This window comes from Denticeps clupeoides, chromosome 6 (assembly GCF_900700375.1).
Source record: "Denticeps clupeoides chromosome 6, fDenClu1.1, whole genome shotgun sequence".
Lineage (NCBI taxonomy): Eukaryota > Metazoa > Chordata > Actinopteri > Clupeiformes > Denticipitidae > Denticeps > Denticeps clupeoides.
This window is the reverse complement of record NC_041712.1, coordinates 7,213,674-7,239,523: the sequence shown is the minus strand read 5'-3', so window position 1 is coordinate 7,239,523 and position 25,850 is coordinate 7,213,674. Positions and strand designations below refer to the sequence as shown.

Sequence of the window (25,850 nt, the reverse complement as noted above, 5' to 3'; positions counted from 1 at the left end):
TAGATTCTCTCAATGTAAGTTGTGTAATGATAGTGTAATTGCACTGGACCAAACACACAGGTGTGTTCTACTTGGCAAAATAAATTCACATTCTGTCACAAGTCACAAGGCAGAACGAACACTACAGTGATTTGAGTGCACATAAATTTAATTTTCTGATTCATGCTGTATGCAGGAATTGGTTGTTTGGGGCTCAGATTTCACGGCCAAGTTGAAGCCAATTCTCCTTCACAACATTAAACTGACACTCAACACTCTGCCAGGAGTTATGTGGTTTAATTTGCTATACCTTCAGTCCATTAATCAGATTTGTGCTTGGAAAATATTACCAGAAAATCATGGGACTATTAAGTTAGGCTTTATTCGTTTAGTTCTTTGACTGAGAGATGACTGTGAAGGATGCGTGATGAAGACTCAAATGACCCGTTGGATGCCTGTGGTTTTTCACACATTCTACTCAATACTTTGTAATAGCATAGGAAAATCAAAATGTGATTCATAACATAAATTATATATAACTATCAGTGACACCTTCCTAAATATATGCATCAGCATCAAATATATGCATCAGCAGGCAAACATAATGTTTGATTTATATTTCTCCAAAATAATAAAAAGGCATCTATATCAGGGTGGGATTCAAGTTAACTGTTATATTCGTGTATGCCTATGTGTGTTTAAAATGTAACATCAAAAAAGAATTTTAAATTCATGGTGAGATTTAACCAGATTAAATCTGGTGCTGGATGACACTCAACATAAGGGGTTACAGCAAGGTAAAATGACACTTCAGATTTTCCTGCATTAAAAGTGAGCAGAGAAAAGGAGGTTTTTTTTCTGTTCAGAAAGCAGATGTGTTAATACAGTGCAAAGTGGTTAAAACAGTTTAATTCCACAGAGACAGTCACATGAGGAAGCACAATATTCCGACCCCCCTCAAAGGCAGAGCAGTGCATCCAGTCAGGCCGAACTCCAGCTGGACCACAGGAAGAGCAGCGTTCCAGAGTACATCAGCAGCACCAGCAGGTACAGTCGGAACAAAAACCGGTCCACTTTTTCGCAGAGAAGCAGCCAGTCTGTCTCTGCAGAGTCATCACTCTCCACCTGCTGTATGTAGGATTTCAGAGCGATGACTTGCTGAAGAAGTTTCTCCAGATGTGGGGGGGTGCTTGGGGGCTCACTGAGAGACAGCAGATCTTCGTTGAAGGGCAAATCAAACTCACAACCTGAAATGATGGCGCACTGAATTACCTTGTCTAGATCAAAAATCCTGAACCATCTGTTTCATATGTGTTATGCTAATAAATACATATTATTCTAATCACAGGCTGGTTTATAATAGCACTCTCACCACTCTGATCCAGGTCTTCCAGTGTTCTCACTGAGGTGAATAAACTGTCGTTGAAAGTGGACGACCCGTACTTGTCCAGTAAACAGGCTGAGATGGACATCTCCTTGACCTCCTTCTCACTGTGGTGCAGGAGCTTCACCACCAGGATGGACAGGGCCAAGCTGAGAACAAGCAGGGCCATGCAAACGGCAAAGAAAACCCCTGCAATGAGGCAAAACCATTCAGCCAAGGCATCTACTACTATAACCACACCTCTCAGTTACATAAAAATCATTTTTCTTACGCCCTACCAATGAGTGGCGTTTTCACAGCAGTGGCCGGGATCTCATTCATCAGGTTGACCCTGAAAACGGTGTAGCCCAGCAGGGTGCTGGTCTTGAAGGTGATGCGTGTGCCACTGTTGAATGGAAGATAGAAGCTCATCACGTCCACCACCATGAGGAAGATGCTGGGGATGAGAAGACCCACCACGTACAGTAGAGGGCGCCTGCGGATCAGCACCTTCAGACGAGAAGATTTAGAATGATGCAAACTTTGTACAATAGATCCTGAGCCCATACAAATAAACAACGAAGGACTCCACCATGGCCTTTCAGTTGTCCCTTCGTTTTACCTGGAGAGGAAAGGTAGGAATACTCAGTTAATACGCACATTGAACTGAATATGGGCGTAGTCCCTGTTGTCGACGTGAAGTTGCCAGTAACGTGAGGGCACAGACAGCAGCTCCCACTCGCCATCATTCATGAACCCGCGCTTGTCATTGGCAATGTCTTCCGAGCTCCGCCACAAGGTGAGATCCACCTCATTCACTAATGGATAAGAGTACGTCAACCTTCATTTAAAATTGTTTTTTTTTCAATCAGCCAAAAAACGAACTTACCATCATGCAGCCAGCTACGGAAGGTAAGGGTGCAGTTCTGCTTGTCAAAGGGAAAGGCATAGAGCTCCAGGTCACATGCCGACACCACCTGGATGGGTTTGTAGTTCTTCACTGTACCAGAGGAGTTGACATAAATATAAGGAATTGCAGGAGATCTTCCCACATCCACACTAAAAATGGGAAGGAAAGCAACGCCTTATTATATGACCATTCAGACAAAAAATCCAGGGTAAAACGGTCTGTAAAATTATTCGTAAGAAACTGAAATATTTAGGACTTATACAATTCTGTGACGATGACGTCCGGAACCCAAATGGCATCAGAGGATAAGGAAATCTCATTAATTCCATCGAACTCCTCAGGATCCCAAACTAGGAATTCATCCGTCCAAAACTACAACCAAAAAGTTTGAAAACATTCATCTGTATTCAAAGAATTTTGCATATTAACATAATGTCACTGCCATTGTCAAGTATGGATCTGTTAAAGTCTATATATTTAATTCCTATAAACAGCTAAATTATTTCAAAACAACATGATTCATAACTAAATGAATGGGATCAGCTTCAACCCCTAAATAATGTATACAGTATTACATATAAATCCATTAATAATGTAATGATAATACACACTTGCCGATACCAGATGCTTGTTGTTACTTTCTGGGTTTGTCCATCCTTTAAAAAGAGATTTAAGAATATTCAGGTCATGGTACAGTGCCAGCTCCCCAAGCTCACTGTAATCTGCACTGTAATGAGGATTTCTGCTCTGCTGTGATCAGGCTGTTGTTTGCACTGTGATGCAATCATACAAACTGCCCTTCGTTAAAACACGAAAGTCCTGTTACCACATCGAGGATGGACTGGATGAAAAGGTCGATGTAGATGAGTGTGGGGTCGGTCCAGTTCTGAACTGGGCGCACGCCGCAGTTGTACTTGCGGAGCAACATCCTGGTGAGTTGATTCAGAGCCGACCTCTTTGGTTTCTCCAGTGCAAGCTCAGCCAAGGGGACTGCAGGACAAGGCACACACACGTTGTGTTAAACTACATCTCTTAACGTTGCTGTATCACATCTGCACACTATGATTTGATCAAATAAAGTTATTTGCAGTCCAGTCATTTGCAGTGCTGTTCAAGATTTTTTAATGAAAGAAGCAACGTTTTCTGGTCCAATACGCAAAGACAGCTTTTTAATAGTAACATAGCACTACTACTACTACTACTACATCCACTGAAACAGTTAATAATAATTATAATAATAATGATGATAACAGTTTCATTTTACACATTTTCATTAATGTTCTTAATGAAATCTGTGGAATCTCACACACTCCAGACCCACCTGAGAGCAGCAGAATCATCCAGAGGAACGAAGGCATGACTGCAGTCCACTCAGCATCAGCAACGTGGGGGAGATCTGTCCAGTCGGAGCGCCTGTAAGGAAGAGCTGTAAGTGTGTCCTGCTTTCATCTCTTGTAGAACTGAACTGTGTTTTGTTCTGTGCACTGTCAGTGCTGGGTGAACCGCTGTCTCAGTTGAACTGTTGATTTCATTCTCCTTCTCACTGTTTTCCAGGGGGAGGGGTGGACATCACAGAAATGTGTTTTTACTGTATGGAAAGGACATAAGTCAATTCTAGTGTAATTTAATTAATTGAATATTTATTCAATTGATATTATTGATATTATTGGAGAAATTGAACATCATGGAAAAACTAAACATGGCTATATCGAGCACCTGAAGTGGAAATGTGGGATGTAAATTGTGGAAATTCAGTAATGTAAAAATATAGAGTATGTCTGGAGAGAAAGACAGAGTAGTACAGACAAAGGGGAAATTCATGACATCGCGGTCTACGGTGTGGAGACGCGCTGTTCGTGTGAATGAAAAGAACGTAGACAAGTTGTTCTCGTGTTTGGAGAAAACTGTTTGGCTTTTTTACAGCATCCGTCGATCCGCTCCATACATGGCGTGGGGGGTTAACGCGGGGTCGCCCGCACGACGCTCACATTCCACCGCGGCGCAGCCGGGCGTCGGCGTTGCCAGGTTCGCTTTTTATAAGCGATATTGGGCAAGCTTTTCCAGCGGTTAGTTGGTCTTCCGGTGCTTGTTTTTAATTAAAACGAATTAAATCACCTGAAAAGTCAGATGGCACGTATTGAATGTTATATGTTAATCTTAAATAATTTCGTCCGATTTATTTTCATGCTGTTTCTTAGAATGCTTAATGAAAATCATTAAGTTGTCCACTTGAACTATTTCTGCAAACCTAATTGAACCGTTCACCATGGGCTTGTTTCAACAGACTTGTTTCTCGCGAGATTTGGCAACCCTGGGTTGACAGGCAGGGGCGCGTTCGCGTTGGGGTGTGCGGCGCATGGAGCAGCAGCAGCTCGACCTGCTGAGGGGGTCTGAAGGCTTCTCGGGGGAAGCAGCAAGTCCAGCTCTGCTGCCATGAGAGTTGAACAGCAGCTCGAACATGAACAAAACAGCGCCAATTCGGTGAGCGTCGCCAGCTTCTAACAACGCCGGAGCCTGTGTGTCACCTAATACAACATAACACATCCTCTGTGTGTGCGTGTGTGTGTGTGTGTGTATCGATCCTTACTCATATATTATATATTACAATAAAAGGTAACGGGTAGATTCATTATTATTTTTTGAGTTGTACAAACTTTTTATTTTTCATACTTGCCTTTTGTATGTTGTGTATAGATATTTAAAAGAGGGGACAAGGTCTAATCTGCACCGCAGATATTGAATTACTGTTTATTTTTGTGAGGAACCCTGTTGCAAGTGCCAGACCTCTGCTGAAGAAGCATTGCATTTGCAGTTTTAGTCCCACAGAGTAAATTTGATTTAGTTCATTATGTACATCTTGAGAAATTTGTGACGTAAACGGTCGGGGACATACACTGTACGGGGGTTTGGGGGGGGGTCTCAGCTGCTGCTTTTGTCCCTCAGCTGAGTGGCTTGATAAACACCGACGTTATCTACGTCAGCCCCGAAATAGCGCCTGACCAGGAGCTCCAGGAACTCCAGCTCTCCATATATGTCTCCTGCTACCAGGCCAGTGTGCCTGTCTCTGTTTAGAGCCCCCCAGACATTCCCACCTGCTTCAAGCACTGCTTTATTTAGCCCTTTTCTAGCCTCACTCTGCCCCCTTTAGTCCCGGCACCTAACTAAGCCCCTTGACTGGTCTTTTTAATGAACATTATTATGTCTTTAGTTATCATTATAACCACCATGTTCCCCCCAATTCTGTGTTTTTTGCCTGCGGTGCATCATCAGAATGTAATTTGATGAGAAATGTCCTGTAAATGTTTCAGAACCAGATGCTGATTAACCAGTTGAGAGAGATCACTGGAATCCAAGACTTGCAGCTCCTGCAGAGCACCCTCAAGGTAGGTCTCAGACCAGCAATAACATGATCTGTGACATCAACCCACCCATACATTCATCTAAATCTGCTGGGTTCTGCATTGCATTCTTAAATGCCCCAGCCTGCGCTGCACTTAATATGACTGTCAAGCCCAGTTTCTAAATTGAGCAGCACCTGAAATACAAATGTCACAGGCAGACATTGTACGTGCCATAAACCTTAACCTCGAACCCTTTCCAGCGAGAGTTATTGACAGCGCTATCTTCATCACGGTGACAGGCCAGCCAAGGTGACATCAGCCATGCCATCGGACTCCTGACTGCCCAGGCACCGGCGGAGGAGCCGGTGCTGTCCGGTCCTCCTGGCACAGACGGCAGCGGGCAGGCTGAGAGTGGCCAGAGAAGTGAGTGGGCGGCAGAGGACGGGCCTGAAGATGATCTTCGGCTCGGTGCTGGACAGCTGCATCAGCTATTTACCGTTGGCTCTGCTGCCGCTCTTTGCTTTCCTTGCAATGTCATGGGCCGTTGGTTTATTCTCAGGTGAGCCCAGAGATGACCTGCAGGCCGCCATTGAGCTCAGTCTGCAGGAATCCCAGAATGCCCAGACTGAGGAGAGAGAGCTCAACAGGTACAGGTGTCCTGAATCCGGAATGTTCTATGTTTATGCCACTGTGTGCTGAATGCAGCAGGCCTGAGTGTGGGTGGTGACGTGTTGCAGGGCTTTAGAGGCCAGCACGGAGGAGAGCGCAGCGCGGGTGAAGAGGAAGAGGTGCGAGAACGCAGGAGAAAGCTGCAGCCCGGCCGACTGGATCCGTCTGGATGACTGGCCCGTGGGCATCCGGAACGTGGGCAACACCTGCTGGTTCAGCGCCGTCATTCAGGTGGGAGGGGTGTGTCTGGGTGACGAGCCGGGTGTGATTTTAGCACGGAGGGGGTAGGTGTGAGGTGTGAACAGCAGCTGACTGCTATTCCAGTTCAGAAGATCCTGTTTTTTCTAATGGTGCTGTGTTACCTGCTGGGGGTTGGGTTTGAGATCACTATCGTCAGTTTTGCAGTAAATGACACAGTTTACCGATGCATTACTAATGCATTTTTATTGCAGTATTTGTTCAGGTGCTGTCTAATAATGAACAATATTTTGGCCTTTATGATACTTTGCAATTTACATATATAATTAAAATGCATAGAGAATAAGTAGAACTATAAACCAGAACCAACTTGAATCTTCAGAAGATTCAGAAGTATGTTTTGCTGCCTTTATTATGGAAACCAAACTAATCCCACACCCTGGATTTAGAAGAAGATGCATTCTGAAATATTTCCAATTTACAATGTGAAACAAGAGAAGAACAAGAACTTATGTCAGACTTCTGAAGCAATATTATAAGACTAAATACAGTACCAGTCAAAGTTTGGATGCACCTACTAAGATGGAGCCATTTTGAAGAATCCAATTCAAGAAACCTATGTAGTCATTTTGTAGCAGGAGAAAGTGAAATATGAATGTGATAACATGTGACACACCACAGCACAGCACCCAGTGAAATGTGGTCTCTGCATTTAACCCTTCACCCTGGTGAACAGTGGGCAGCAATGAAAGTCGCCCCGCAGATGTAGGGATGGTACGTTGCACACTGGCACCTCAGTGACGGTAACTCGCATGTTATTTCATAGTCCTGTGTCTTCAGTTTTGTTCTATAATGTAAAAAATACAAGACCTATTAATGTTGTGTCCAAACCTTTGACTGGTAGTGTAGGTATAATGACATGCCCAAGATATCGAGATTCTTAATGATTCAATGCTCTTAAACTGATTAGGATAAGTGTCTGGATGAGCATCACAAAGGCAGTGACTGTCTTTCAAATATTTAAACAATTTGAAAATATAAATAATCTGAAAATATTTTGGTATTGGTGAGGGTATGTTGTATTATGGTTGGGCAGAAAAACTATTATTTTTGTGCCAGGCCAGTCTGGCATGTAAATCTGTAAATGCAGCAATTAAGATGAAAATAAGGCACTTTCTGTACAAAATGCATTTCCTGAATGTTCTTAAACAACTAGTCGCCATACAATCAAGCACTGTTGTGCAAACTGAATTACAGGTAATGACAGGAGACTGAGAGAGATGAAAATTGTATTTTTTTTCCTAACATAAAAGCATTCCGGGGCTCTAATTGTACTTAATGCTGCCCAAACTGAATTAAGTGGGTCATATCAAATGGTCGTCCTGAAACTCAAGCCCTGGTTGATATTGGTAGACCACAGATGTAATTAAATAGAGCAGTTCTGTGATGATACATGGAGCAATGAGCTTTTATAGACTGAACTAAGATTAGTTTATATTAGACTGTTAGTGTAACATAGCTCGATCTTTTGCCTTTTGTTTTATCTACATTTGCCCTGTGCAGCTCTTGTTAATTCCCAGAAGATTACGTCATGTGACGGGGGTAGATATTCTGTCGATTTTAGCTCAAACCATTGTGGCACATGTACAGATGAAATAATCACATGTGCTTATACCTCATTTATATGCCTGCAGTTTGATTTAATTCATGTAAACTACTTCCATATAATATTACAACCGAGCCACTGGGGAGACGGCGTGGCGACTCCTGACGGGAGAAGCAGACGACAACTTCCAAATTTCTTTGTCCGTTTCAAAAAGTAATTGTAACAAAAGCAATAAAATAGTATAATATGGTATCATGTCATGCTTTGAGGGAACTGCTTAATATCCCAACGTTGTGTAGCTTTTTTCTCTTATTCATTGATTCATTACTTAGTTTGCTGCTAATATTCAAGCAGCAATGGTTACGCTCATTTTATATATTTTATTTTTTAGTGCAAATAAATGGCCTCTCTCTTTCCTTTTCAGTCATTGTTCCACCTGCCCGTGTTTCGCAGACTGGTGCTCAGTTACTGCCTTTCTGAGCAGGTTCTTGAGAAATGTAAAAGCCACTCGGTCAGTGCCCTTTGCAATATTTCTGTCAGTACTGCCAGCATAGTTAGTGTAAAGGAATCGACCTATTAATTATTATTGTTTTAATGTAATAGTTCCATATTGTTAAATCATGTTTATTACAAACATGTATATTCTGTAAATGTTAATCATTCTGCTATGAACCCATGTGCAGGATAAGAGGAACATTGCATTTATGCAGGAGCTGCGCTGTCTGTTCGCCCTCATGGTGGGCTCCACCCGCAGGTTTGTGGACCCCTCTGCTGCTGTGGAGCTCTTGAGGGATGCCTTCAGAACCAGTGAGGCCCAGCAGGTAAAGATTTGTGCAGTTTTGCACATACTGAAAAGTGAAGTGATTGTCATTGTGAAAAACTGATGCACAGCATACGGTGACAAAACGTGTCCTCTGCTTTTAACCATCACCTTTGGTGAGCAGTGAGCAGTGTGTGGGGACGGTGCATTGCTCAGTGGCACCTTGGGGGATCGGTGCCAATGATCAGTGCCAACCTTCTGATTATGGGCTGCTTCCTTAACTGCTAGGCCACACATGCTGATGCTTTATGATCACCAAGCTTAAGAGACATTTATAAATGTTTTTCTAGGATGTAAGTGAATTCACCCACAAATTATTAGACTGGCTGGAGGATGCATTTCAGCTGGCTGCCAATGGAAAGTAAGTGAAAAGTATCTTAAAAGTATCTGTTTTTGGAGCTCCCTGATAAACCATATAATAATTGTGTCCATTCGTTGATCTGCCCCCTCCCCCCACAACAATAATTTTCCTGATAACAAAACTGTATGTTTTCCTTAACTTTGCTTATTTTCTGAAGTATAGACATAATTTGCATACCATATCTAGGTTTTCTTTCCAGAAAGGGTAGAAAGTTGTCAAATTAGCTGATTTGTTTATGCATTTCCATTTCTAGTAATCCTGAAGACAAGCAGGAAAATCCTATGGTTCAACTTTTCTATGGGACTTTTGTAGCTGAGAGGGTTCATGAAGGTGAGTTCATTTTTATACTGTTCTTTACAGAGCCATTGTTTAAGATGCTTACAAAAAATCATAATATAACCAGGTAAGATCCTGTCAAACATCGAGCAGTTTGGTCAGTACCCTCTGCAAGTGAACGGGTTCAATAATTTGGACGAGTGCCTGGAGGGAGCAATGGTGGAGGGGGAGATTGAAATCCTGCATTCTGATCAGATGGTCTCCTCTGGTCAGGAGGTGAGTGTGCAGAGGATGAAATTCCGAACATTTTCAGATCACCGTATATGCACAGGTATGGAATCACAAGCTCCTTCTTTTGCAGCGCTGGTTCTCTAAGCTGCCACCAGTGCTGACCTTTGAACTGTCCAGATTTGAATTCAACCAGTCATTGGGACGTCCAGAGAAAATACATAAGAAGCTGGAGTTTCCGCAGATTATTTACATGGACAGGTGAGATGTCTAAAATTGAATGCAAATATGTCTGACACACCCCAGCACTGGGTGGGATTATGGTGAAAACTCGCACATTATATGAAAATTGTATTGCTGCCTCTGCACAGGTATCTTCACAAGAATGTTGAGCAAACACATGGCAGGAGAGGAGAAGTGAAAAGGCTAAAGGAGCAGCTTACACTCCTGCAGCAGAAATTGGAGAGGTGGGTCTGTCATTAATAGAAATGTAACATTTTAAACATAACAATGTATAACAATATTCCAAATGTGTCTTGAAACACAGCCTTAATGGGGGAAGATGTCATGTTTGAAAACTAACAGTCAATACAGGGTTAGAATCGGAAAAGGAAATGTGAGAAATCAAATGTCGCTTGGGTTGAGGGTTGTAAATAGCAATGTGTTGCCTTACTTTTATTATGTTGTCTATGAGCCTTAAATCAGGTAGCAGTAGGAATAATGAATTGCATAAACTTATTTTGGAGATGAATGGGCTGATTACTGGTAGTTGGTTATTAAACAAATGTTCGAAATAATGGGTGATGTGTGTATGATATGATGGGCACACATGGTTGGCCATTTGTCCAATTTTCTCAGTGTGTGTGTTTTCAGTTACAAAAACTATGGCTCTGGACCTGTGAAATATCCTCTAGCCGACATGTTGCAGTATGTTCTGGAATTTGCTACCACCAAGCCCACCAGTGTCTCCCCAACATGTACCACTGTAACCAATCAGTCAACTCCTTCAGACCCAAATTCAGATGAGAACAGGTAGGTTGGTTAAATAAAAAAGGAAAATGAACTATTGCCAAAAGTTTGGACACACCTTCTCATACAATGTGTTTTCTTTAATTTCATGACCATTTATATTGGTAGATTATCACTGAAGGCATCAAAACTATGAATGAACACATGTGGAGTTATGTACTTAACAAAAAGTGGAGACCTGGACTCCACAGTCATCGAACCTGAACCCAATCCAGATGGTTTGGGGAGAGCTGGACCGCAGAGTGAAGGCAAAGGGGCCAACAAGTGCTAAACACCTCTGGGAACTCCTTCAAGACTGTTGGAAAACTATTTCAGGTGACGACCTCTTGAAGCTCATGGAGAGAATGCCAAGAGTGTGTAAAGCAGTAATCAGATCAAAGAAACTAGAATATAAACATGTTTTCAGTTATTTCACATTTTTTTGTTAAGTACATAACTCCACATGTGTTCATTCATAGTTTTGATGCCTTCAGTTAGAATCTACCAACGTAAATGGTCATGAAAATAAAGAAAACACATTGAATGAGAAGGTGTGTCCAAACGTTTGGCCTGTACTGTAAATCTTATGAATAGTTACCATTGCATTTCTGCTGTTTGGTTTTCATTGTACTCTTCTTTGTCCTTTATCAGTCAGTCAGACTTGGGTGATATGGCCCCATCTGATAGTACAGGAAGCTCAATTTCCACAGCCCAGCGCACTCCCATCCACAAGCCTTTCACTCAGTGCAGACCCCCCATAGAGACACCCATACACCCCGCCCCACACAGCATCACAGAGGAAGAGCTACGCTTTGTTAAAGGCTGCCTGCAGCGCTGGAGAATGGAGGTGGAGAACAATATAAACGGTACCCAACCTCAGAGCCTGGCCCAGCTCATCAAGATGGGTGTGATGTTATCTAGGTGCTATTTACCACATTGCATTAGTAATTTTTTTATATTATTTGTTTTGGCATGTACCCCTCCCAAAATGTGTCTTTGTGGCCCTGTACTGTTCTGATTTCTGTGTCTTTTCCTCTGCAGAGCTGAAGGCCGGTATCGAGAGAGTGAGCCAGGATTTGGAGAGTATGTACTTGGACAGCAGTCTATGCCAGGTTAGAGTCAGCGTGCTCTCACTGCTCCTTTATCCAGCTTGCTCAGAAGGTCATGCAGCTAGTCTTGTAGCTAAGCAGCTAATGGAAATGAGAAATTGCCAGACTATAAATACTTCCATCTGCAGGGCACAGCATACAGTATTACCTCTGCCCAGGAGTTTATTTACTAGGTGCAGTTGGCCAATGCTAGAAATAAGTTTAACCCCTTGTTGGATTATACAGTTTCTTCTTATACACAAAGTAATACATCCATCGATGTGTAGGTCCCCTACAGGCTGCATGCTGTCCTGGTACATGAAGGACAGGCCTCAGCTGGGCATTACTGGGCCTACATCTATGACCACACACACAGACGTTGGCTGAAGTACAACGATGTGATGGTGACAGAGTCATCGTGGGAAGAACTAGTGAGAGACTCATATGGAGGCATGACGAATGCCAGCGCATACTGCCTCATGTACATTAATGACAAGCTGCCTCACCTCATTTCAGGTAACCCCTCACCATATCTTTGTCCAGCAAAGTGCAATGTTTTTGAAGAGCTAAATATTGAGAATGAAACAAGTGAATTATGAATTCACAGTAGTTTCACAGTAATTATGAGAGCACAGAACTTCTAGGCAAATTACATGCTCAGCGAATCTGTCACTGCAAGAAGTGGGACACTGGCTCAGGTGTGAGTCCAGGTTGTTTTTTTGTACAAAAGGACATTACCAAACGTACAACATTCAGGGTCAGTACTTTGGGAATGGGGAGAGGGAAAGGCAGACACGGCAACTATGATGAGAAACAGGGGACCAGGCTGCAACACAGGAGGCACATGCAGACAGGGAGTGGTGGCCTAGCGGTTAAGGAAGCGGCCCCGTAATCAGAAGGTCATGGCTGCCCACTGCTCACTCAAGATGATGGGTTAAATGCAAAGGACAAATTTCACTGTGTGCACCGTGTGCTGTGCTGCTGTGTATCACATGTGACAATCACTTCACTTTACACTTCCAATGGAGACCATCAACCTGGAAAGGATATTTTTAATACTTCATTTGCAATTCTCGGCCACGATGCGAGAATTGACAGTGTACCACTCCACTGTTTCTCAGCTTTTTTCCATACTATTTATTTGTATATAAAAAAATGATATTATACAGTTGGCATATTCTCAATTTGTTTTTTTTGCTGCTATCATGAATTGTTCATTTTCTGCCATGTACATTTCTCACAATGGGCTTTTTGAAAGCTGTACTTGTTGGGTCAGGATGGGCCTAAATTTTTAGTCCTGATTACAGCCCTCTGAAGGAGCCTACAGGTGGTGAGAAGGGGAGGTTATGATGCTGTTTGATGGTGAGTTTCCTTTCTCACCCAGAAGACACAGATGATGAGACAGGACAGGTTCTGCAAGGGATGGACTCGCTGCCACCCATCCTGAGGCGCTACGTCCGTGAGGACAACCGCTGGTTCCAGCAGGAACTAAGAGAATGGGAAGAGCAGTTCTGCCAGCGGCCACCAGAAGAACCTCAGGTCTCAAACACCACCAGCATGGCTTTTACAGAGAGCACAGATCAAGCAGAACCTAATCTGCCGGAGGAGCCAGCTCAGGACCCAGTTAAGGAACCAAACACACAGGAGAATACAGAAGATCATACAGCAATCAAGTCCTTAGAACAACATGGCACTGAAGAAACAGAAGGTCTGTCTTAGCTTATCTCTTTATATTACATAATAACCAATCGGTTATTATGCAGATTTATCAGCAACCTACAATTGTAATCCATCTCCACAATAATTTTTGCTGGTTTGTTCTACACTAGAACAAGTCCCACAACAGGCAGACAGTGGGCCTCTACAACCAAATCCTGCTGCTACGAGTGAAGGGAAGAAAGATCAGGCTATCAGTATCACCCAAGATCCTGGCCAGGGTAACAGCGACAGGGAGGGGGTCAGCAGTCAGGTGAGCAGGAAGGACCAAGTGGTTATCTGAGACGGCTTTAAATATGGTTCATATATACAGTGCTGTACCATGTGCCTGTTGGTTCATGTTTTCATGTGTTTACAGTTTATTGGGGTCAATCTTTAATTCTGACCCGTCCCTGCAGCCTACTCCTGTGCTACTCTACAAGGGAAGATAACATTCTTCTCTCTGCCAGCTGGGATATTTGCGATCACAGTTCATCAAAGCTGACAGGCTAGTCTATGAATAGAGTCTAGGGCTTTTTATTTCCTGCGACTCAGTCAGAGAGGTCAATATTGTGCTTCCAGAGGCCCTTCAATTTAATTACATTGAAATTTTATGGGAATATTTTGACACACTATATAAGGCATAGTTGACACACTATATAAGGCATAGTTAGAATGTTTGCAAGTGTAGGATTCATTGGTTTGTCAAATTTTTTTTGGAAAAAATTGCTTGTTAAGAATATGTTTTAACAAACCAAGTTATTGTTTTATATTTACAGCATTTATCAGACGCCCTTATCCAGAGCGACTTACAATCAGTAGTTACAGGGACAGTCCCCCCCCTGGAGCAACTTTGGGTTAAGTGTCTTGCTCAGGGACACAATGGTAGTAAGTGGGATTTGAACCTGGGTCTTCTGGTTCATAGGCGAGTGTGTTACCCGCTAGGCTACTACCACCCTACGTTTTAAGTATGTTCAGTATGTCATCACAACGTTCTGACAATTTTGTGTGTGTTTTGGCAATTTTTGGATGATTGTGGTCTGGAACAATCACATATCTGACAATACAGCTTGAGCTACTTTGGTAATATGATGTATCGACAGGAGGGTGTTTACATCATCCAAAATGTGGTGTGTGAGAGCTGCCACTATAGGTTCCTCTCATTTTAAGAACATTACCTGCAGTGCATCCTGAAAGTATTCACGGTGCTTTTTCCACATTTTGTTATGTTACAGCCTTATTCCAAAATAGATTACATTAATTTTTCCCTCAGAATTCTAAACACAACACCCAATAATGACAATGTGAAAAAAGTTAACTTCAGGTTTTGGCAAATTTATTAAAAATAAACAAACTGAGAAATCATATGTACATAATGTCATGGTGGAGGGACGAGGCAAAGAGAAAGAATCATGTGGAAGTACCCCCCATTCCAGGGCCCTGGGATGGAGGCAGAGCGTTGCTGGTACTCAGTGATGAGGGAAGGATCCATGATGAAGTGGCTCGATATCCAGGACCGGTCTTCTGGTCTGTAGCCTGCCCAGTGGACCAGATATTGATATTCACACCAAACCCAAAAGGACTTCTCCCACTGCTCCCTGGCTATCTGAGATGTTCCGCAGCAGTTGAAGGGAACTAAGAGCAGCAGAAAGAACATATAAAAAATCACAGCTTGACTCAGACCTGCTACATTATCAGAAACTCCTATGCAACTTCTCCACTAACCTCACCTCTACTGAAGAGTGAGCAATGAGCAAATCTGAAGAATGAGCAAATCTGCCAGACATTCTACACCACCACAACCCCATATCTATCCTCTGAAGACTTGTTGACTGCCCTAGAACAATTTTCAAAACTCACATGAGATGAAATCATCCAGATCATATGTTCAGCCAATCCAACCCCCTGTCCACTGGATCCAATACACTCTGCAATACTCCAAACAATCCCTCCTGACCTTATCCCCTTCTTTTCTCACATCATAAATGGATCAATTACATCTGCTCATGTACCGTCTGTCTTAAAACAGCAAGGGTTCTTCCAATCCTAAATTCACCAGGATCCCTCTGGTTCGTTTAGCAGTTGCCAGGAACCAGGATTTATCTGCTGGTGTCTTCACTGGAGTCTACCAGTAGTCTGTGCGCTTGATTCCGTGTCTCGGAGAGAACAAAAAGAAGCAGCGGCAGATGGTGGCATTGTACGACTGAAATATGTGGTAAATATAGTGGTATATTTGTGCAACATTGGCCCAGTACCCTAACTAGGACAGCCTAACTGTCATCCGTGTGTATAATCAGCAGATCGGACCCGAGGACGAAAGTGTACAAGCAGTCTTACTTGCAAAGCATGTGTATCTAGGATTTTGGGGTAGATTACCCGCAATCCACAGCAATGTAGGGATTATTCCGCCCTCGATAGTTGCTGTTCCTATCTATCGTAACTGTATGTTTCTGGAACAGTCCAAAAGCGTCCAACACTCTCTGAACACGTGTGGAAAGCAGCATAGCTTAAATGTCTCTGTATCTGAGAGGAATTCTCACCTCTCTACCTCTTGATGTCTCCTGCACAACCCTAGGTGGTGTTTTCCCTGGTGAGGCACCTTCATTTGGTTGAACTGGCTGTCTCTGATCCTGTGGCATGTCTTTGGGAGAAGAGCCTGCTGCTGGAGAAGCCATTTGAAAAGCAGTATTGGTTGAGAAGCTGTATTGGTTGGTCTTCAAACTGCAGCTGTAGTGGTTCTGACTCTGGAACAGCTCGCAGATGTCGCCTATTTCCCCACAGCACTGTGCCTCCTTCTGTCTCCACTAAGTAAGACCGTGGCTCTGTTCATTTGCCTATAATTGTTCTGGGGGACTTATATAATTTCTCTTCATCCAGTTTAAGCCTAACAGGTTGTCCTGGGCGTAGTGTAGGACACTGTTCAGCTGAATGTCGTTGATTAAAGAAGAAACGGTATGAAGACTTTGTCCGGACAGCCTTCTCCAGAATCTGGCTTTTACTGACAGGAGTTGCTGGTAGATTATTTTCCCGCATGGGGAGAGTGGTTCTGATGTATCTCCCAGTCATCACAAAAGCTGGACTCACTCCCGTTGTGGAACTAGGGGTCGCCCTGTAGGACATCAGAGCAAGATGTGGGTCTGGCTGCCGCAATATGTGTTTAGAAGTTTGTACCGCACGCTCAGCTGCACCATTCGCTTGGGGATAATGTGAACTGGTAGTAATGTGAATACCTTTGACAAAAATCCTTGAATTCTGCATATGAATTCTGCTCCAGTGGTATTCCCCATCTTTTGAACCAGCTCTTGAGTCAGTTGATGACTTGAAGATTAGCAATTGAAGACAAATTAGCTATTTCAATGTCTCTTGAATAGGTATCTGTCACAATGAGGTAGTTCTTTTTGCCTAGTTCACACAGGCCTGCTGCAATGCGTTGCCAGGGACCTCCAGGTAAAGTAGTGGTCATCAAGGGTTCTTGTCGCTGTGTGGGCTTATTCTCTATGCAGAATTGGCATGTTGAATTGGCACCAGCTGAGTTATGTCCTTACTGATACATGGCCACCACACAGACATCTTTACTTTATTTTACTTAGCAGGCGCTTTTATCCAAAGCGACCTACAAGAGGAAGACACCAGCAATTCTCGTTCGGTTTCCATAGATTTTGAGTTGCAAAACCCTGTTAAGGCTGAACTTGTCAGGAAAAGAACATGCTCAGGAATTGTTAAGTGCTACATTTTTTTTTGTGCTGTGTGTGTTAGACTCGTCTGAAGACTTTTTTAAACAAGAGGGTTTTCAACTGCTTCTTAAAGGTGGTGGTAGTCTCGGCTAGTCTAATGGCGCAGGGCAAGTTGTTCCACCAGCCAGGGACAATAAAGGAGAACAGAGTTGATTGGGACCGGAGATCCTGTGAAGAGGGAATTTTCAGTCTCATTTCATTTGTAGATCTGAGAGGGCGTGCAGGAGTGTAGCTGGCTAGTAGTGTGTTGATACAGTAGTGTGTTGATACACTCATCTTGGCCCGTGCATGGCACCTTGTCAAACCTTGGTGTCCTTCATTCAATTGTGTCTGCACCTTGGACCATAGGGTATCAGGAATAGCCATCCTATCCTGGAACAATACTAGCCCATCAGCTTCTGAGAGGTGTGCTCTAGCAGAGTAATACAGTTGTAAAGACCTTTTCCTTTCCTTTCCTGATGTAACTTACAATCTGCTGCAGATCCTTGATGAGTCGTGGTGACAAGACCGATGCATTACTCACAACTGACTCCACATATGTTTGTACTACCTGGTCTGTGTCTTCACCGTCCTCCCCCCTCAAGGGCTTTCGGGAGAGGGTGTCTGCAACTATGAGTTGTTTGCCTGGGACATGCTCCACCTCCACATGGAATCTCAGAAGACACATGAGAAGCCTTTGACACCTTGGGGGAGCTTTGTCCAGGTCATATGTATTTATGAGCGGTACTAAAGGTTTGTGGTCTGTCTGCATTGGAACACATTCTAAACCTTGTACATACCGTGCAAATCATTCACATGCCTACACACATGCTCTTTCTCTATCTGCGAGTACCGTTTTTCAGATTCAGCCAGTGTGCGTGAGCAGAACACTATGGGCTTGAGTTCACCTTGGTGCTCTTGTAGTAAAGCAGTTCCAATGCCGTAGCTGCTGGCATCTGCAAAAGCATTTTCTTGTTCCTCTTGATCCAAGCGCTCTCTCTCTTAAACAGGTCAGTGAGTGGGTGTAACATAGTGGAAAGATCAGGCAAGAACCTGCCCAGATAATTGATGGACGTTAGATGGACTTTGCATCTCAGTGATATTCAAAGTCTGTACTCTCTGTACTTTGGGTACCAGTAGTGACCCCGCACCCGTTGAGCACAGGGGGCGTGGCGGGTTGTAAATAACTAAGAGTTCACTTAGGTAAAGTAGAGAAAGACCATTTAGAGCTTTCTAGGTCAAAAGTAGGATTTTGTAGTCAATCCAAAATTTGAAGTGTAGCCAGTACAGTGATTGTAATACTTTTCAGACAGTGATGCATTGCAGTAGTCTAACCTTGATGTGATAAAGACATGGACCAACTCTTCTGCATCATGCATTTAGATTATGTTTTCAGCGTAGGAATGAAAGCTAATACCGTGTTTGCGAATGACGTGACCTAAAGGTAACATGTATAAGGAAAATAGCAACAGACCTCGGACAGAACCTTGTGGAACACCAAAGTCTACTTTACTATGTGAAGACAAATCCCCATTGATGTCCACAATCTGATACCGATCGTCAGATATGATTTGAACCATGTAAGGGCTATTCCCTTAATCCCAACATCATTCTCTAACCTGTCAAGGAGAATAGTGTCATCAATAGTGTCAAACGCTGCACTCAGGTCAACCAGGACAAGCAGCAAGATGCGGCCCTGATTAGAGGCTAACAGCAGGTCTTTAACCACTTTAACCATTGCTGTCTCAGTGCTATTATGACATCAACAACTACTGACCAGTGTCTCTTCTCTCATTTCTTTCTTAAATCCGTAAGAGCTACAATCAGCTATTACTTCATCTGTTTCAGAACAACCTCCTAGATCCCAACCAGTCTGTCTTCAGAGCAGGTCGTTCTTCTGGCTGTTTCTTAGAAGCTACATGCGGCCACAAACTATTATGTTCTTATACTCTTCGACCTCATTTGAATCAGTTGACCACAAGACTCTCCTGTCCATCTTGAAGAGACTTGGAATTCGGGGCTAAACATTGAAATGGTTTGCTTCCTACCTTGAGTGGTCTTACCAAATGACTTGGAAAGGATCCACATGAGCTTCATACAGACTCACCACTGGTGTCCCTCAGTACTCAATAGTCGGTCCTCTCCTTTTCTCCCTCTACACAAGATCACTTTGTGAGTTAATTTCCTCGCATGGGTTATCCTACCACTGCTATGCTGATGACACACAACTCATCTTCTCTTTTCCACCCTCAGATGTACATGCTGTTCCAAAATCTCTGCATGTCTAACTGCGGTCAGAACTTCCCCTTGTGTAATGTGACACATAAGTATTCACAGCCTTTGTTCAATACTTAGTCAGTGCACATTTGGAAGCAATTACAGCCTTTTTGAATATTATGGGTCATTCAAGGACATTCACAGAGTTGTCCTGAAACCACTCATTTGATATCTTGGCTAGCAGGTAAGGAAACAGATCCATAAATCCGAACGATGCTTCACTGTAGGCATAGTATTGTCCTGGTATTACTTACCCAGTATCCTCCAAATGTGACACCCTGCATTCACACTAAAGACTAGAGAATTTTGTTTATCATGGTCTGAGAGTGCTTCAGGTTCCCTTTAGCAAACTCCAGTCAAATTGCCATGTGCCTTTTACTAAGGAGTGACTTTGGTCTGGCCACCTTCTAGAAGGTTCTCCTCTATCCACAGAGGACCTCTAGAGCTCTGACAGAGTGACCATTGGGTTCTTGGTCACCTCCCTGACTAAGGTGCTTAGCCCTGGTGGTTTTAAACTTCCTCCACTTATGGATTATTGAGGCTACTGTGGGACCAGAAATGTTTCTGTAACTTTCCCCAGATTTGTGCCTCGAGATAATCCTGTCTCAGAGGTGTACAGACAATTCCTTTGATTTCATGCTTGGTTTGTGCTCTGACATGAACTGTGAACTGTATTATATAGACAGATGTGTGCCTTTCCAAATCATGTCCAATCAACATTTTTTTCCTCAGATTGACTGCAGAAACATCTCAAGCATGATCAGGGGAAACAGGATGCACCTGAGCTCAATTTTGAGCATCATGGCAAAGGCTGTGAATTCTTATGCACATGTGTTTTCTCAGTTTTTTATGTTCACATTGTCATTATGGGGTGTTGTCTGTAGAATTCTGAGGGAACAAAATGTATTTAATCCATTTTAGAATAAGGCTGTAACATAACAAAATGTGGTGATGCACTCTGAATACTACATGATGCACCATTACATACAGTGGAGGACATAATTATTTGACCCCTCGCTGATTTTGTAAGATTGTCCAATGTCAAAGGGTGGTAGTAGCCTAGTGGGTAACACACTTGCCTATGAACCAGAAGACCCGGGTTCAAATCCCACTTACTACCATTGTGTCCCTGAGCAGGGCGTCTGATAAATGCTGTAAATGTAAATGTCAAAGAAATGAAAAATCATGCCTACATGCCTACTCAATTAGTCACCCTCATTAATGACACCTGTCTTAACTAGTCACCTGTATAAAAGACACCTGTCCACAGTATCAATCAATCAGGCAGACTCCTGATTGATTGACCAAAGAGGTGTCCAAGGATGTCAGAGACAAAATTGTAGACCTGCACAAGGCTGGAATTGGGATACAAAACCATTAGCAAGAAGCTGGGAGAGAAGGTGACGACTGTTGCTGCAATTGTTCGAAAATGGAAGGAGCACAAAATGACCATCAATCGACCTCGGTCTGGGGCTCCATGGAAACACATTACACCACAATGGATTAAAATCCTGCAGTGCTCACAAGGTCCCCCTGCTCAAGAAGGCACATGTGCAGGCCTGTCTGAAGTTTGCCAATTAACACCTGAATGATTCAGAGAGTGACTGGGAGAAGGTGCTGTGCTCAGATGAGACCAAAATTGAGCTCTTTGGCATTAACTCAACTTGCCGTGTTTGGAGGAAGAAAATTGCTGCCTATGACCCCCAAAACACCGTCCCCACTGTCAAGCATGAAGGTGGAAACATTTTGCTTTGGGGTTTTTCTTTCTGCTAAGGGCACCGGACAACTTCACCGCATCAACGGGAAAATGGACGGAGCCATGTATCGTAAAATCCTGAGCGACAACCTCCTTCCCTCTGCCAGGAAATTGAAAATGGGTCATGGATGGGTGTTCCAGCACGACAATGACCCAAAACATACAGCAAAGGCAACAAAGGAGTGGCTCAAGAAGAAGCACATTAAGGTCATGGAGTGGCCTAGTCAGTCTCCTGACCTTAATCCAATAGAAAACCTATGGAGGGAGCTGAAGCTCAAAGTTGCACAGAGACAGCCTCGAAACCTTAGTGATTTAGAGATGATCTGCAAAGAGGAGTGGACCAAAATTCCACCTAAAATGTGTGCAAACTGTCTTGTTTCTTTCTTTTTATTCCAGTCTTAAAGACTTACTTGTTAATGACATTGGAATATGCTCCAAGAGCTATACCTATTATACTCTCTCACTCACTTTCCATAAGTTAGTCCTTCTCAGGATTGTTGCTGCCGGAGTGAAGTGAAGTGAAGTGATTGTCACATGTGATACAAAGCAGCACAGCACACGATGCACACAGTGAAATTTGCCCTCTGCATTTAACCCATCACCCTGAGTGAGCAGTGGGCAGCCATGACAGGCGCCCGGGGAGCAGTGTGTGGGGACGGTACTTTACTCAGTGGCACCTTGGCGGGTCGGGATTCGAACCGGCAACCTTCTGATTACGGGGCCGCTTCCTTAACCGCTAGGCCACCACTGCCCCATCACAGACCTATTATAGTTCTTTCAAAACAGGACTTTTAGACTTTTTCAACTTGGTCTGCTTTTATTATAGCTATAGGTTGCTATTACTATAAGCTGTATTATTTAAATGATCACTACCATTATCAATTTCATACTATTTAGGTTTTGAATAGTAATATTATTCCAGTAGTTGACAAAAATATCCACTTGTTTACATTTTGTACATTTCTCACAGTGTGATTCCATGTCATTGCCCTGCCACATTTGTAGTCACTTGACCACTTTTGGTCTTTACTTTCATCTCAGGTGCTTGAGGATGAGGTGAAGCTGGAAGATGAAGCAAAGGCCAATGAAGCACAAGCAGATTCTACAGCAGAGTCAGAAAATGCCACTTCCCATAATGCCCCAGGGGAGGCCGCAGAGACAGAACCTGAGGATGTGGTGTCAGAGGTGGAAATTCCAAATGTGGGAAAAATTCTTGTACGGTCTGATGCTGATGGCTATAATGAAGAGGTGATGCACTCTTCCAGACCCACATTGACCCATTTTTTTCCTCAAAATACAGCTTGATAATCCTGTTCTTTCTCTCAGATGATGCTGACTCCAGCCATGCAGGGTGTCATCATGGCCATTGCCAAATCCAGACAAGTTTTTGACAAGGATGGGCCTGAGGCAGGGCTCATTAAGGTCCATATTTCAATCATTGCACTCATTGCATTACAGTATTTAGGTTATGTTTTTTAAAAAATCTTTCAAGAACCAGAGCTCATCCTTTATGTATAGATGTCATGATTAATGCAAGTTTAATTAAAAAAGAATATCTTGAATGCAGAGGATCTCTATGTCAGTGCACTCTCTAGTTGCCAGTAATGATATTTTTATTTTCCCATCAGGCATTTCATGAGGAGTACTCCAGGCTGTTTGAACTCTCTCAGGAGGAAGCCACGCCTCAGCAGGATCCCAGACTCCAGCACATCCTTGTATACTTCTTCCAAAACAAGGCACCCAATCGTGTCATTGAGAGGACGCTGCTGGAGCAGTTCGGAGACAGAAACCTCAGCTTTGATGACAGGTATGGGCTAGTAGTGGGGACAAGTTTGTAGATATTAATGTGGAGTGAATAAAGGTATGGCATTGTGTTTTTGGGGTTAGGGTTAACCCCTGTCCCTCCTTTCTGCCCACAGATCCATCAGTATCATGAGGGAGGCCAGAGGCAAGTTACGACTGATCAAGCCTGAGGACATGGATATGGAAGAGTACTTGGTGAGGAAATTTAACATATTAATTATTGGACATGCCTCTTCACTTGTTTCATTAACACTTTGTTCTATTATGATCTTAAGTGTAATGATTATCAGTGAATTTTTACCTCTGAAGCGATGAGCTGTTTCTCTGGTTATTAGTGCTAACTAGTGCAAATAAATAAACCACATCAATGACACAAATATTCAGTAAAATGAATATGGGCATAATCTTATGCAATCTTTTATTTTAATCTTTATTATGTATCTGATGAACTGGTTAAAAGGCCAAAACAATTCTATTCCGTCCCCACACACTGCTCCTCGGCTGCCTGTCATGCCTGCCCACTGCTCCCTCAGGGGATGGGTTAAATGCAGAGACCACATTTCACTGTGTGCCCTGGGTGCTATGCTGTGGTGTTTCACATGTGACAACTAATCACTTTCACTAATTGCAATTTAAACTGATCAATGGGAGCTTGTGTAAAATCTTTCATGCAACAATACACAAAGGATAAAGCATGATATTACACTGAGCCCACAGTCTATAGAACATGCAATGCAAACTTTCTTCATTCTTTCTATGTCTGCATCAATTCCTCACGATACGTCTTTGAAACTGTCCATTTCCACAGCCATAGTAATAATCCCTGATGAGACCTGTATATTAAATTTGATTCTTCTACGCATTGTGTTCTCCGCAGCAGTGGCATGAAGACTACAGCATGTTCAGGACTGTGTTTGCCTACCTACTGACAGGTCTGGAGCAGTACCAGAACGGAAAGTATGTTGAAGTCAATGTGAAAATGTCACACTGTGCCCTGTGTGGAAAGATCTGCTGACCTCCCAGCTCTTTTGCAGAATCAGAGAGTCTCTGAACTATTTGGCACATGCTTACCAAGACAATGAAAGCCTTCTGAGTGGTGGAGAGAAGAAAGGGGTGGAACAGTCACTAATTGCACTTTATAGAAGAAAATGTCTGAAGGTGAGAGTGGTTCAAGTCATTGTTTATTTGTTATGTAACCACAATTATACTAAAAACATGCAACCAAATACTTTTTTGTGAGTAGGAGTGTGTGTTTGTGTCCGTCTCTGCCATTGTTTCTTTTGTGCAGGAACTGGAAGAGAGTGCTGCCACACTGTTTAGGAGCGCGGAGGAGAGCGGTGTGGCGGAGGGCGTGAGCATCATGAATGACAGCGTTATTCCCTGCATGCACCTGATTGTGAGAGACAGCATGAGCCAGGAAGACCTGGACATGATCGAGGCCATCAGGAACCGCTGGTGCTCCTACCTGGGCCAAGACATGGATGGTGAGACAGAGGCTGTAATAAATCTGCAGACTTTGGGGAAGATCACAGTTGAGCAAAATAGACTTTCAATTGATTTCTTTTTCCTGTGTCAGTCATCAAAAGATGATTACTAAATTGAATGTTATGTAAAGATGTTCCAATAGATCATGGTTTTAAGTGCACAAAATAACTACAGGGTGGGCCATTTATATTGATACACCTTAATAAAATGGGCATGGTTGGTGATATTAACGTCCTGTTTGTGGCACAGTAGGATATGTGAGGGGGCAAACCTTTCAAGATGGGTGGTAACCATAGAGGCCATTTTGAAGTCGGTCATCTTGCATCCAACTTGTGTGTTTTCAATAGGAAGAGGGTCATGTGACACATCAAATTTATTGGTAATTTCACAAGGAAAATAATGGTGTGCTTGGTTTTAACTTTATTCTTTCATGGGATATTTACAAGTTTCTGACCACTTATAAACTGTGTTCAGTGTCACCAACCATTCCCATTTTATTAAGGTGTATCCATATAAATGGCCCACCCTGTACTTTACAATATCATCCCCTTGTGGTCTCCAAAAGCTGCAATTCCCAACATTGTGGTTGAGCATGTTACTAGCCAAGTTTGTCGATCACTAAGATGCTGGCATGCTGAAAAATCTGCTGCACACTGCAGATAAGTGCTGGTGTTTCAGCCCTTCTCCCAGTTTAACTGCTGCTGTCCTCCTTTGTGTTTGTAGAATACCAGCAGGAAAAGCTTGGCGAGTTCCTTCCCAGAGTTCTGGACTGCTCCTCAGAAAATGTGGTCCTGAAAGAGCCACCTAAGGTCCAATCCAAGTCCCCCCATGACCTCTGCAGCCGCCTGGCTGCTGTCATGGAATCCCTCCACAGCTCATCTGTCGTCATTGTCAAGTAGCTGAGCCTGGTGCCCCACCAGAAACAGGCAGAGTGTGACAAGGAGACTGTTGTCTGATTGGTGACGTCCATATTTCTCATCACAGAGTTGTCAAACACTGGATTGTTTGCTGCACAGTGCCATGTAGAACTTTTTATATACATAAGAATATACCGTTTTTAATGTGCCAGGAACTTTTATTAAATTGAAACATTCTCTGGGTTTTGGATTCCCTTGAATCAATTTGAACGAGGTATTTTTGGATCTAATTCCTTTTTGCATGATTATCTAAATGAGCATAAAGTATGCAGTCAACATTTTTACATTACTTTATTTAACTAGAAATTAGTATTTTTTAGAAAATCCAAAAAAAAAAAAAAAAAAAACATCTGCTCT

General features: G+C 43.0%; 2 protein-coding genes across 4 annotated transcripts; one reads left to right on the top strand and one right to left on the bottom strand.

The window, feature by feature from the left end:
- Window positions 1–636: 636 nt before the first annotated feature.
- On the bottom strand, window positions 637–3,750 carry htr3b (5-hydroxytryptamine (serotonin) receptor 3B). The gene is made up of 9 exons (XM_028982522.1): window positions 3,574–3,750; window positions 3,079–3,242; window positions 2,864–2,908; window positions 2,515–2,624; window positions 2,232–2,401; window positions 2,003–2,160; window positions 1,642–1,852; window positions 1,352–1,552; window positions 637–1,226 (listed from the first exon to the last, which is right to left on the bottom strand). Exons 1-9 carry the CDS (start codon window positions 3,608–3,610, stop codon window positions 961–963), a joined length of 1,362 nt encoding a protein of 453 aa, XP_028838355.1. The 5' UTR covers window positions 3,611–3,750; the 3' UTR covers window positions 637–960.
- Window positions 3,751–4,578: 828 nt separating this feature from the next.
- On the top strand, window positions 4,579–25,676 carry usp28 (ubiquitin specific peptidase 28). 3 transcript variants are annotated; one of them, XM_028982520.1, is made up of 26 exons: window positions 4,579–4,733; window positions 5,561–5,635; window positions 5,893–6,016; window positions 6,153–6,240; window positions 6,331–6,493; window positions 8,491–8,577; window positions 8,750–8,887; window positions 9,177–9,247; window positions 9,501–9,577; window positions 9,651–9,799; window positions 9,885–10,012; window positions 10,123–10,218; window positions 10,625–10,783; window positions 11,411–11,625; window positions 11,801–11,871; window positions 12,135–12,363; window positions 13,232–13,555; window positions 13,677–13,816; window positions 22,330–22,536; window positions 22,615–22,710; window positions 22,917–23,095; window positions 23,208–23,286; window positions 23,969–24,048; window positions 24,126–24,249; window positions 24,380–24,575; window positions 25,300–25,676. In XM_028982520.1, the coding sequence occupies exons 1-26, from the start codon at window positions 4,686–4,688 to the stop codon at window positions 25,473–25,475; spliced, it is 3,519 nt and encodes a 1,172-aa protein (XP_028838353.1). In that variant the 5' UTR covers window positions 4,579–4,685; the 3' UTR covers window positions 25,476–25,676. The 3 variants fall into 3 exon arrangements, with proteins under 3 accessions (XP_028838353.1, XP_028838352.1, XP_028838351.1); XM_028982519.1 differs by having other exon boundaries at window positions 11,411–11,664; window positions 13,235–13,555; XM_028982518.1 differs by having other exon boundaries at window positions 11,411–11,664.
- The last annotated feature ends 174 nt before the right edge of the window (window positions 25,677–25,850 follow it).